The sequence below is a fragment of the Halichoerus grypus genome, chromosome 10 (genome assembly GCF_964656455.1).
Source record: "Halichoerus grypus chromosome 10, mHalGry1.hap1.1, whole genome shotgun sequence".
Taxonomy (NCBI): Eukaryota; Metazoa; Chordata; class Mammalia; order Carnivora; family Phocidae; genus Halichoerus; species Halichoerus grypus.
In genome coordinates, this window is record NC_135721.1 from 19,830,826 (window position 1) to 19,844,901 (window position 14,076).

Consider the following 14,076-nt stretch of genomic DNA (forward strand, 5'->3'; position numbering starts at 1 on the left):
TTTTGCTTTAGAAATCTGTTTTTCTAAAGCAAAGTCAGTAATTTGGAATAGTTTAGAATCCCATACAAGTAATAAATATATAAAATAATAATAATAATAATTGTTCTATTCTAAGCTGACAAATGTCAATTCAAACCATAAAAGTAGGTGATTTTCATGGCCGAATATACGATAGTTCTAGTAGCACTTCTGGTGGAAGTTGGGCATCTGAGTCCATGTCTGGAGCACCTACAAGGTGTCGGGCACTGAGTCAGGAGACGAGGACACCACAGTAAGCGGGACCCAGACATGGCGGCTGCTCTCTTGGTGCTAACGGTTTAGTAGAAAAAGAGATGATCAAACAAATAAATGTAAAATGGCAAAGGTAGTATGTGTTATGATGGGAGGGACACTGTCCTCCTCTAAGAAGACATAACAGGAGGCGCCTGACTGGCTCAGCCAGTAGAGCATGCGACTCTTGATCTTGGGATCATGAGTTCAAGCCCCACATTATCTGTAGAGATTACTTAAGAAGAAAAAAAAAGACATAATAGAATTTTATCCAATTAGGGAGATCAGTAAAAGCAAGGGTGAGGAGAATAAACCAGAGTTAAAAGAGGAGTGATGATGATATGAGCACATTTCTCCCGGGGAGGGGGAAGCGTGAGGGGGGGTAATCCCGAGCAGCATTCTTTCCCTCACGAGGCACCCTCCCCACTCCATGCATTTGAAACAAGCTTCCAGGTGCTTCTGAGGCACACTCCAGTGTGAGACCTGCTCTCCAAGAGGATGGGGGTGTTTAAGTCTCATGGCTTCAGCAGAAGCTCTATAGGCAGCAAGAGAGGGTGCCTTTGACAGAAGTGAAGAGGCCCCCCCTGTGGGAAAGGGATGTGAGCGATGAGGGAGGGGACGATGGGTAAGTTGTGGCGGGGACAAGGTCCGAAGCAAAGGCTGCATCCGTCCAGAGTGGCAGTCTGCAGCCCCAGGAGCAGGACTCATTACTCAGCAGGAGGCAGGAGAGCATAGCAACCAGAGCCTGGGCTTTGGAGTGAGGCTGTCTTGGGTTTAATCCACACACACCTGCTTGCTGTGTGAGCCTGGACATTAATCTCTCTGCTTTAGTCCCCTCATCTGTAAAATAATAATAATAATAATATAAAATCTACTTCATGTATTATGTACTTTAGAGAGTACAGGAAGGATTAAAGAAGATAATGTAGTAGTCATTACCAAGAAAGTACCTGTGACCTTATCAGAGAATTTCACATATGCTCTTTTGCTTATTCTCAGGATAATCTTACCAAAAAGGTATTACTGTAATCCTCACAACTTTGCATCTCCAGCCCTGACCTCTCCCTGGAGCTCCAGGATTGTGTATTTGAGGGCCTATTCAGCATCTCCCCATGGCTGCCTAAAAGGCATCCCAAACCTAACATGTTCAAACTAAAACCCCTGACTCTCTCCACCCACTTCCTCACCTGCTGCACCCCAAAACTGACCAGTTTAAATGGATAGCATCACCACTCACCCAACCATCAAGCTCAAAGTGGAAGGCCTCTGGTTTTCTCTCATTTCCTGATGCCTCACATCCAAACTATTAATCAGTCCTGCTGGCTCTTCTCTGAAACAAGACCCTCAAACCAGCCCCTTTCACTGCTCCCCCTGTCCCCACCCTTTCTCATCTGGAAAGTCTCACCAAGTGCCACTCAGACTACCCAACAGCCCTTGCTTGCTTTCCTCTTCCACTCTTGCCCACTATAGTCAATTCTCCACACTGCAGGGAGTGATCTTATAGTAGTAAATCAATCTGGGGGGTGATGAAAATGTTCTAAAATTGATTGTGGTGATGGCCGCACAACTCTGTGAATACACCAAAAACCACTGAATCATACACTTTAAGTGGATGGATGGTATGGTGAATGAATTATATCTCAATAATCTATTGAAGAAATAAATCAGCAATATTGAAACCGCTATCCATGCTACCAGGTACATGGCTGGTGGGCAACAGGAGCCAGTTTCTCACTCTTGCAGAGGAAAGGGACAGATAACCAGGGGCGGGCGTAGCTAGAGTGAACGATGCAGTACTGGAGTAGAACCAGATATGTCATTATAACTCATGTTTTTTATTTCTCTGCTCTGAATGGACTAAGCAGGCAATGTTATAAGATGCCATGTGCTTGAAGTAACTGAAGAAGAAAATCCTTTTCTTAACAGAGGAAGTACTGATTAAGAGGCAAGCAACAGCAAGATTTGGAGAAAAGAAGTAAGTTTCTGGATAAAGGCTGGTGAGTCCCCACCTTCAATGAGCTTATAGTCTATCTAGAAAGGCATCGAACAAACAGGTAATTACAATACACTGATATAAACAAGAGGCTACAGATCACAGAGGAAGAACACTTAATCTAGCTTAGGGTATCAGGGAAGGCTTCCGGGAGCAGTTGAAGTTAAGAAGGAAGAATTAGATGACAAAGGGGAATAAAGGGGAAAAAGGGTGGGAAGGCATTAAAGGCAGAAGCAGCATGTGCAGAAACATGCTTGGGAAACTGTAAGTGATTTGAGTAATTCTGTGTGCAGAAGCTGAGTAGAAAGAGTAAAATAAGGCAGGGCTGGGGAGGCTGGCAACAGTCCCCTTGGAATAGCTTCATAAGCTACAGATGCCAAGCTGACAAATGTCAATTCCATCCATAAAAGTAGGTGATTTTCATTGTCAAATATACGACAGTTCTGGTAGCACTTCTGGTGGAAATTGGGCATCTGAGTATGTCTGGAGCACCTACGAGGTGTCAGGCACTGAGTCAGAAGACGAGGACACCACAGTAAGCAGGACCCAGACACGGCGGCCTAATCCTGTAGAACTGTGCTGCCATTAGTCACATGTACCTGTTTCAATTCAAACTAATTCAAATTAAATAAAATTAAAAATTCACTTCCTCTGTCACAGTTCAGGTGCTCAACAGCCTCACATGGCTGGTGGCTACCATGCTGGTTTCCATGCTATTGGACAGTGCTGTAGAACGAAAGAGTCATTGGAAAGTTCTGACCAGGAGAGTAACGTCATTAGATTTGTATTTCAGAAAAAGCCATCTGGTGAAAAAGGAAAGAATGTTTTGGGGGTGAGGTAGGGAGGAGACTAGAGATTTCCTAATAAGATCCACGAAAAAAAGTAAGATTTTTTTTTTAACCACAGCACTGATTTGTTTCAAATATCTGCTTTACTATAGTAAGTTGAAATATTTTAATAGTTTGATGTTAAAAGGAATGAAAAACCATGGTTAAATTGAATCACCATAGGAGTTTCAGCATTGCTATAGGGATTTCCATTAAATGTGCAAACCCTTGGCATGTCACTACAAAGCAGTGCCCTGCTTTGTAGACAGCTTTTTTTTTTTTTTTAAAGATTTTATTTATTTGACAGAGAGAGACACAGCAAGAGAGGGAACACAAGCAGGGGGAGTGGGAGAGGGAGAGGGAGAAGCAGGCTTCCCGCCGAGCAGGGAACCTGATGCGGGGCTTGATCCCAGGACCCTGGGATCATGACCTGAGCCAAAGGCAGACGCTTAACCATCTGAGCCACCCAGGCACCCCCCCCTTTTTTTTTTAGATTTTATTTATTTATTTATGAGTGAGAGAATCCACGAGTTGGGGGGGGGGGCAGAGGGAGAAGCAGGTTCCCTGATGAGCAGGGAGCCCGATGCGAGACTCAATCCAGGACCCTGGGACCATGACCTGAGCTGAAGGCAAACACTTAACCGACTTAGCCACCCAGATGCCCCTGAGTCAGCTTCTTAACTGGACATATGGTCAAGAGGTATTCAAGTTAATAGTCTCCAAGGCAGATGTGAAAAATGGGTAAAATTGTGTGTGGGGGGGGGGGTGGGGGTGGGTGTGAGTGTGTGGGTGTATGTAGGTTCTACTGGTCATTTGTTGGATCTGACTACCTGTCTGTCCTTTGCTAGTGTGAATCTGAGGTAGCTGGAAGAATCTGGATGACAAGAACTCATGCTAAGGTCTGGCTCCTCTGTGTCCCATAGGTACTTCTAACTCAACATAATCTTGTTATCTTTTTGCCCAAATTTTCCTCCTGTGTTTCAACCACAAGTACCTTAACTTAAGCCAGAAAGGAACCTGGAGGAGAATCATCCATCCCCTTCCTTGGCCCCCCACATCCAAAATCCACAGAACCTGTCTTCATCTCAGGATCTCTCAGGCATCTCAGTCTGAACATGGCAACACTGAACTCAGTTTTCCTCCCCAGACCTGTTCCTTCTTCCCCTCTGTTCAGCTGACAGTCCATAATGGATATAATTCTTGCTCATGTTGAGACCCTCTAGCCTTAGTCCAATGAAAGGTGGAAACTATTAGTTACTATGCTTCTGCAGGCTTCAATTTCTCAAACTTAAGCTTTAAAGTATGGACTTGGAAATACTCAACCTTTTTGTTTGTACTAACCTGAGTTAGAATTGCTGAAGCGTTTACCTTAAATGCTTGAATGGAAATGGAATTTAATCCCAACCCAGAAACAGTTGAAACCTGGCTGTCTGCCTGGGCCATCAGATGGACTTTGGAAATCTGCCAACACTGAGGACCCTGCAAGCCCATAAGATTATGTGTTAATTTTCAATTACTCTGCTTTTCTGTCTTTCAAAAATAGATTGGAGAAAAAAGTAATTCTTGTGTTGTCTTGCAGAGATCTTCATGAAGAATTCATGCAAGCTACTTGTTTCATGATCATGCTTAAATCCTCATTAATTCTTGCTTTTCAACCAAACTCTTCTTTATTTCTTTTTAAAAATTTTTAAGTAGGCTCCATGCTGGGCATGGAACTCATGACCCTGAGATTAAGACCTGAACTAAGATAAAGAGTAAAACATGAAACCAAGTGAGCCACCGAGGCGCCCCTCAACCAAACTCTTCGTATTCTCATTTCACAGGAGGGAAGAGCATCAGTAGCCTGAGTTCCCAAATGGATAGTTTTCTGGCTTGACCAATTTCAGTCTGCCTCCTTTCTTAGTTGCGCCAATATCTCTGTTATTTTCAGTCTAAAACACAGCAGACTGTGGCTTTTGTCATTCTGCAGTATTCTGTAGGTAACAAGATAAAACCTTTACGTTGGCACCCATTCATAAAGCCATTTTAATACTATTATAGTGCAACTCATCTCTGTGTCTTCAGCTCAGAAATAATATTTATACTATGGCCTCCTCTGGTCTTTAAAAAATGCTTTTCCGGGGCGCCTGGATGGCTCAGTCAGTTAAATGTCTGACTCTTGATTTTGTCTCAGATCATGATCTCAGGGTGGTGAGATAGAGCCCTGTGTCGGGCATGGAGCCTGCTTGGGATTCTCGCTCTCCCTCTGCCCCTACCCCAAAACGCTTCTCCTTCTTCCGAAGTAACGTGTTAAAGTTAAAAACTTCTGACTGATAAAATCTTGACTTTACTTAAGATTCCTAGCAATTGGTGACTACTTAGAATTAGTGGCTCTAATATTTACCTGTTATCTCCCAAAGACAGTGTTATGTCCCAACACAATACATCTTAATAATCTGAACAGAATAGAAAGCACTATTTAACCCTTGAGAGAAATAAAAATGAGGTGGTAGGGGAAAAAAGGGTCTCCTGAAACAAATCTATGCTAATGGAAGGGTGATATAATATACTTACACATGCAATATTTTTCAGAAACCACCCAAAAAAGAAGCCTATAGCTATGCATCTCTTCAGCTTCCTACCTTCTCCACAGACAGCAGAACACCTTCTTTGGAGATCGACCCCTACCCATTCAACCATGTTATTTTAGGTGGGGCCAGCAAACAGAAAACCAGTGGGTGAGTAACACGATCCACAATGGACCAAAAAGAACTTTCATTGGGAGTTTTCAAGTTGGAACAAAGAGAAGGTCAATCACCACAGGGTAGTGAGGTTATGAAATATGAACACACAGGTGTCATGGATATATTCCCTGTCATGTGAAAGGTAGCTATGTTAGGGAAGAAGCAGCTGACATACAACAGGGAGGAACAATGAGCATGAGCATAGCTGAGGGAGGTAGGGAAACACCTAAGTGAGTTAGAGCTCCCCTGGCTCTGGTCATCCCTGAGGACCAGCCACATACCACTCTGCTCTTCCCACAGTTCGGCTACAAAAACAAAAACCTTCAGGGGCACCTGGGTGGCTCATGCGTTGAGCGTCCGCCTCTTGGTTCTGGCTCAGGTCATGATCTCAGGGTCCTGAGACTGAGCACCTTGTCGGGCTCCACTCTCAGGGCAGAGTCTGCTTCTCTCCCTCTCCGTCTCCCTCTGCCCCTCCCCCTGCTTGCACGCACACTCTCTCTAAAATAAATTTTAAAAAAACCCCAAAACCTTCTTGTTTTCCCTAAGCTAATTCAAACTGAGCTTCTGTCACTTACAGCCAAGGGTTCCCACTAAAAGAGAAACTGACACTAGAAGTGGAGAGTAATACTGAGAAGAACTAGCTGAGTCAAGTTGAGGTGTGGATGGTAGCAACACTCCATCCCAAGGAGGGAATACATCAATCTTTGCTACATGGCTACTGAGAAAAGCAACTGGTTAAACTGGGAGATAGGTTGTCTGAAAGCAGTTGTCTCAGCCCACTGAAGGTGAGATAATTAAGACAACTAAGGTCTTATGGGGGTTGTATTGTTCCAGAAAACCCAAACATAAACCTCAACTCTTTGGCAGAGTGGGGTAGGGGCAGTTACCCAGTATGTAGACAATCTGTGGCTCTAAGTGCTTCCTGTACAGACTACCAGCCAACTGTCCTGCATCCTCCTTTTCAGAGCCTTCTCATTCCTGGGGCGGGCTTTCTTCTGGGCCCCTCTTGCTGTCAGCTGAGGCTCTGGTCTTCTCCAATCCATAAATCAGTTTCCAGTCACCCATCTGCTCTGCTGCTTCCAAATTCTCATTGCTATTGTCTCCTCTTCCGTTTTTCTTTCTTCTTGTGAGTTTTTACTCAAGATGATCTCTTGGCTGTCATTTTGGTAGTGTTTCAAAAGGAAACATAGGCAAATGTGGCTCAATATGCCATGCTGTCTGTCACTTCCCTTTCCCCACCATCCAAATTACAAGTCTCCTCCTTCCCGATCTATACCTTCTATACTGGGTGCATAGTGCTCACAACTTATTATCTGCTTCAGGGTAGGATGGGTTGATGAGTCACAAAAAGACATACAGAGACCTGATCTGGATGAGTGGACATAGCCTAGGTATCCAGCGCCCAGGGCTGTTACAGGAGGCGGACAGACTCCTGGGAGAGACATGCACGCGTTTGCAGTTTTACATGGAATTCATTATGTGCATTATGTGAAGGAAAGCCCTGTTAGTGGAAACGGTATGAGAAGGTGTGTATGGATGTGTGTATGTACACACTTTTGCACACACTGGTGTACTGGGTAGCAAAACAGTGGTCTGCCAACAACCTTGTTATATGTCTTTCCCATGGCCTCTCTCTTCTGTTCCTGACAGTATAACCTTCTTTTGGGGAAATGCTCCTCCCTCCGTCTTGATGATGCAGGTCTAATGGGTGTGGCCCATCACAGACACACGGACCGGCAGTAATACAGCCCAGGACAGCAGGAATCCTTCCTTGGAGTTTTCTAATCCAAGGTAGGAAAACACAACCTCTTGAGTGGCGACTCCGTGGCTGTGCACCTGAGGCCGTCAGCAGTATGAGGAGAGGGTGGTTCACAGCAGCAGGGAATGGAGATGGCATTCTGAGAGTAACCAAGAGATGGAGAAGGTACAGGTGGGCATCCCAGCAGCTTTTCCATTGCTTTTGTGATCCATGAACGCTTCTGCCCTTTGCTTCCTGCTTTTGCCTTTGTCTTTGTGGGGTTGTCCCTTTTTTTCTTTCTTGCTTTTTTTAACTAAGAACAGGTAACATGAGATCTACCCACTTAACACATTTTTAAGTGTACAGTGTAGTATCCATTATGAACACAATGTTATAGAGATCATTAAAACTTAAACTTTTTCATCTTGCTTAACGGGGTTTGTGCTTTTTGACGTTAAATTTTAATACCTGAAGTTAAAAAGAGTTGATACTAATATACCAACCAAATGCACAAAGCGGAAGTTTGATATTGGAAGTCTTTGTTACTGCCATAGTTCTATGAAATGCCCAGAGAATTGTGAAAGTTTAAATATTCATAAAAATTCATAAAGCTAAGGCTTTAGGAGATATTAAAAAAATTAAAAATATTGGCATCATTTACCATACTGGTCTGAAAGTACATTATGATTAGAAACAGTACAATAGTCCAGAGAATAATATCACCATCCACATTCTGAACCCTGTGGAAGGAGACGGACCGAAGCAAGCCTTGGAGGAATGAGGTAGAAGGGGGGGATTTTAAGTCTCTGTTTTAAAGTTTTGAAAGTTTTTTGTTGTTTGTTTTTAAGTGTATTGTTTTGGTTCTTTTGAAAGAAAGCAAATTTCCAGAAACTAATTATACTGAAGCAAAAAATGAAATTTCTACTCAATTATAGCAATTTCAATACAGGCATACTGAAAGAATATTATACAGAGCAAACCCCCACAGTGGACCCTCGCAGGAACATAATTCATTGTATCTCACATGACAGCCAGCATCTCTGCAATTGATAAGGTTTTCTTCTTTAAAAAGTAACTCTTGGGGCGCCTAGGTGGCTCAGTCCTTAAGCATCTGCCTTCAGCTCGGGTGATGATCCCGGGGTTCTGGGATCGAGCCCCACATCGGGCTCCCTGCTTCGCGGGAAGCCTGCTTCTCCCTCTCCCACTCCCCCTGCTTGTGTTCCCTCTCTCGCTGTGTCTCTCTCTGTCAAATAAATAAATAAAATCGTAAAAAAAAAAAAAAAGTAACTCTTGGGGTGCCTGGATGGCTCAGTTGGTTACATGTCTGACTCTTGATTGTGGCTCAGATCATGATCTCAGAGTCCTGGGATCAAGCCCTGTGTCGGTCTCTGCATTCATCAGGGAGTGGGCTTAAGGATTCTCTCTCTCTCCCTCTTCTGCTGCCCCGAGGCCCGCTCATGCACATGCACCCACTCTCTTTCTAAAATAAATAAATCTTTAAAAAGTAAATAAATAAAAATAAAAAGTTAACTCTTACATTTGTGACAATCTTCTATTTGGACTAATACAGTATTTTTGACCCTTGTGGCTGTCACTATTTTTATACCCACTGCCTACTGAAAAGGTAGAAACTGTAGCTCTTAAATTTTTCCTGCATTTTTATTACTGTGCATGTTTTGTCTGATTCAGTGATTTATGTCTTACACTGAGCTCTAAAGGAACTTTAATCCCCTTGAGGATTCTCTGCCCCAGCAGAGGAAGTTCTGTGATTGCGCTGATGTGCTGGGTTCCTAGCTTTCATCAGACTCTGGAGACACAGGTCTGACGACATTCAGAGGAGGAAAGAAAAACTGATGAGTCCTTAAGGAAGTATATAGAATACTAGCTGGAAATTTACCAGGTTTGGTAACTTGGGCCATGAAAAGCCAAATCTATGAATTATGCAATTAATGTCCACATGTTACATCACAATCTCATCCCAAATATAAATAAAATCTCCAAAATTCTAAGGACTAAACTGTTAGGGTGGGACCGTCTTGTTCCCATATGGCCTCTACTCCAGCAGCTACTCTTCTCGATAAATGAAAGCGCCCCGTCTTCCGTTCTGGCCCGCTAAGGGCTCGGCTGCCTTTTTTTGCTGCTCAACCCCTATACAGTGTGACAACCACCTTGAGGATTGACCAACTCTACTAGACTTAGCTCAGCTAGAAAGAGGTACTAGCTAAACTGTTGACTTTAAAATAAAATCTTAATCCAGGCTATAGTATACCACCTGAAACAACTTTCAAAAGTGACTGACAACTGCCGCAGGCCACTTAATCCTAAACCTGGGGCTCAATACTGCAACACCCAGCATAAAGGCTGGTCCTTTCACAGAAGCAGCAGTGATTATCACTGTTCCTGAGCCCCCTCTGTCAGTCTGCTCAAGCAAAAAACATTGTTCAGAAAGAGGCCCCCCCTCTAATAGCCTCTGGCAGCTACGTTTAGCTGCGGTCCCTGAATGTCTGGGGCCTTGGTCACCGGGCACTTAGGGCCCTCAGGGACTCAAGTGACTCAGAGTGACAAAACTAGTAAATGAAGAGAACAACTCAGATGAAGTAAAACCCTAATAGCTGGCCTTGCTAAGACTAATCTACCACGTGCAAGCTGACTTGTTTCAATAATCCACCTTGGCTTCTTGGTTTTGAAATGGAAACATCCCTGGAGTTGATATTTAGATTCTGGGTCTGGATTTGAACGCTAAGGGTGTTTTAACATAAAAAATTAAGGACTAAGGCCAGCGAGGGTTGTTGCAATATCTCAGTTGGTGGGAGAAGTTTAATTGTTCTGTATCCTTCCAGAAGTTCTCTGTTCTTCCTTGAAAGGGTATTATTTGTAAGTTACCTCTTCATACCCACCCACTTGTTCTCTCATTAGTTTACTTCTTAAATAATGAAAACAGTATCTTAAATTCTCACATAACCCCACAAGGTAGACACTCTTATTGTCCCCATTCTATAAATTTAAAAAATGAAGATACGAATCTTGTTCAAGGTCAGGGGAGGGTCAGGATCCAAATGCCGATAGTCTGGCTCAAGTCTATGCTCTAGGCATCGATACCCCTCAGCTCTGCCCAAAGGAAGCGGTGTGGCTGTTACCTGCTGGTAGTGTCTCAGGAAGGTGGAGGGCGAGCGCTCTTACCTGGTTGGTCGAGTCTCCTAGTGGATAACACTGCATTATCAGATCACTCTAATTTATTAAGTCCCTAACTCCTCTATTCCAGGGTAGCCTTACAGTGCACTCCTTAGCTTCCTTCCAAGGCTCTTTCCCAAACTTGCTTGATGGTAAGAATCACCTGGAATACTTATTGTTGAAGGTGTAGCTTCTCAGGATCTCAGGATCCACTGGGTTTGATGTGGTCCCAGAAGACTATATTTTTAACAACTGACCTAGATGATTCTTCCGATTCTTCTCATCAGTCAAGTTTGGGAAACAGTGCTCCAGGAGTTTTAGCCAATGGGAACAAATACAGTTGATCTTAAGTATTATATATTATATGTTAAGTCAAAGTATCATTAAGAAGATGACATTTCTACAGCTGAATTATCCAAAGCAATCAGTACATATGGCACAAAGTAGTTTTCTTCAGGAAGAACTTGGGGAGTCAGCTGGAATGTCTTTGTTGTTTTTTTTTCTTCTCTTTGGGTGATGACTGTTAGAAAGAATTCTTTAATGGCTGTGCCCTTGAGGGAGTTCCTGCAATGCTCTGATTATGGAACAGCTCAAATCAAACAGAAAGTAAGCCATTTTATAGAGTTCTTTTAAGTCCTGCCTAAGAGAATTTTGGAGAAGAGTAAATTAAATAAAGAAGAGAAAGGAGTACACAGTTCTAGCTCCTTGTAGGACCCTACAGGAAACTCCTTGTATAACTAAGAGAGAGACTCAGGCTTTCAACTTAAATGTTCATGAATCATATACAGAATGATTTAGGAGAGTATCAGAGATTAATTCAATTCACACAGTCTAATCAGGAAGCAGAAACGATCTTTGACATTTAAAGAACACAAATGCAAAATTGTTGCAATTCATGATCATCAAAATACTGTTTAATGTTAAAAAAAAAAAAAAAAAAGATCTCAAAAGTGCCTAATCTGCTTTGACACTCTCTCTATTCACTGCTTATCACAAATGAAGAGCTTCCACCCCAGGCACCACTCACAAGCGGACTCCTTCGGTTGCTATGTTTACGAGTTAGTAGGAAAAAAAGGAAGAAAAAAATTAGAAAATAATATTAAAAGACAGTTAAAGGAGGAAAAAGAAAGCCAGTCCTTTACGTCCCGTGGAATGCTCTGCTTCCCAGGCCAGGCCAACTCTGAGCAGTGACTGAGGCATGAACCCTACATACCTCTTGGTGGGGGTGGGCGCTCCGGAGGACGTGTGGCTCACCATGGTGTCGTTCATATTAGCCAGCGGCCGAGGTGGACTGAAAGCAAAGACATTTACATTATATTAATAATTACCAACATGACCAGGGGAAACAAATGAAAGAGTGATAAGAGCAAAGGAACCAACTATCATTCCTCCTGATAAGCACAGTGGGAGCCAGGTGGGAATCGATACGTGCAGCCCAAGCAAACTCCACAGGAAGGGTTCTCGAGCTCAAAGCCAACGGGCCACAGAGCTGTGCTGTACCAGGAGGAGTGACCAATTACACACACACCGCAACACGGAGTAACTCCGCTGGCTTTCGTTTCGTAGTTTAGGACACAAGTCTGAGCTGCTACTTAATTTCTCTGCATTGTAGGTGCTTTCCAGGGTTCTGAGACCTTTGATGTTTGTGGTATACAGGTCACAATGGCAACATGCATGTTTTTCCTGATTTGGTTAGAGATCACTGTCTTCCCTCGGACTTAGTTTCCATATTTTTTCCAAAACAGACTGTTAAATACTAAATTCTTTTATTAGTCCTTTACTAGAACCTTAACAATTTTATACTGATCCTCTAATTAGAATGCTTCCTTTTATAACCTAATCCAAATTTAAATTTGAAGGTAAGTATTTTTAACAACTTGTCTTTAGCACTGGTTTTCTGGAGTCAAGGTCTATTGCTTCCTCTTGGAGAGTCGTAAATGAATGAATCCAAACTTACCAAAAGGGATCTATGATTTTGCCTTTCAGCCATCTTCAGCTCCTCTCCCTCCTGACCAAGTTCAGCTACATAGGGTTTCTGCCTTGCATTTGGAGCCACATGACTATTGCTAAATATTACTCCTGGGAAATCTCTCACTTCCTCTTCTAAATTGAAAGAAGTACTTTTCAGAGAAATTTGTCCATCAAAGCCAAAAAGTGAAGTAGAAAAGTCCTTCTCTCATATTTAGATGCTAGGAACTAGCTCCTGGTTTCTCCTTATATTTAAGTGCTGAGTTAATTATATAAAGTGTTTTTGTAGAGGTTATACTTAGCAAGTCTTGGTGAATATTAAGGGACCAGAGTCTTTGCTATTTTGCAGGTTTTATAGTACACTCAAACAGAGACTCAAGGGAAAATTTTCAGGTAAAGCCAAGGAATCTAAAGGAAAGGTTAAGAGGGATGGATCAATCTATCAACCTACCTGTGTACCTACCTACCTACCTACCTATCTCTGTATCTGTCTATATACACTCCTCCCTTTCTTTTAACTCAATTTCATTTCTGGGTAAGGAAATATTTTAAATGATTTTCCATTTAATGGAGAGGATCAAAGATGGAATGTAATTTGCAGGGAACAGATTTAGGTCTCCTGATTTTTAAGCCACAGCACTGTGTTTACTGTTACACATTCCTCCCTTTATGTGACAAGTCACAAAGTAAGACATTCAGAATTGAAATATGCCTTTCTAGACGAGAATTTAATTCCCCACTATTCATCTCCCTACCCATCTTCCAGGCAGGTATCCAATATTGCCCCCAAACTTTCAAGCCTATTAATGCCCATGGCTGTGCTGCGTTATAATCAATCAATTGTTTTAGGCTGACTAATTAAACTGAATACAGAGATTAACTTAATTTTCATCCTAAATTTATATTTTTGCCTCTAGTCCTTTTAAATCAATTGTCCAAATGGAACAAGGAGACAATTCCTATGAGAGAGACAAATCCAACACCATAGCTTTTCATGCTTGAGGGCACCAGAAACATTCTGCTCCTGAAAATAGAATGGGCTTTCCCTCTTTAATATATTGTTATTCGTAACCCATTTCCCAAATAAGATAAGGACATGCTCATGTTGCTTTCAGAACTAATGCAGTTACCTAGTATTTTTCAATATTGAAGATACTACTACATTCAATTTCCTGTCTGATATTCTCAGAGGAAAAATGACAATAGAAAAAAAAAAACTTCTTAAAAATTTCTTACACATGGATCCATGCAATAAAATTTCATGATTTGTAGTATTTTGTTTGGTCTGATGCCACAAAAGTCATTAATAATCATCTCTATCTCTTGGCAGATATCATGCACAATTATTATCTTAGAGCACACATATCAAAGCCTCTTCTCTAATAT

At 42.3% G+C, this 14,076-nt stretch overlaps 1 protein-coding gene across 15 annotated transcripts in view; it reads right to left on the reverse strand.

Annotated features, from left to right (window-relative positions):
- The window catches only part of DTNB (dystrobrevin beta), a 256,744-nt gene that overhangs the window by 64,088 nt on the left and 178,580 nt on the right, over positions 1-14,076 (reverse strand). For all 15 annotated transcript variants that reach the window (XR_013441625.1, XM_078056068.1, XM_078056065.1 and 12 more), the window contains one exon: positions 11,936-12,013. Coding sequence is in view for 14 of the 15 variants with exons in the window: in XM_078056068.1 (XP_077912194.1) it covers positions 11,936-12,013 (78 nt within the window). In the remaining variant the exon portion in view is untranslated. The remainder of the gene's footprint in view (positions 1-11,935; positions 12,014-14,076) is intronic.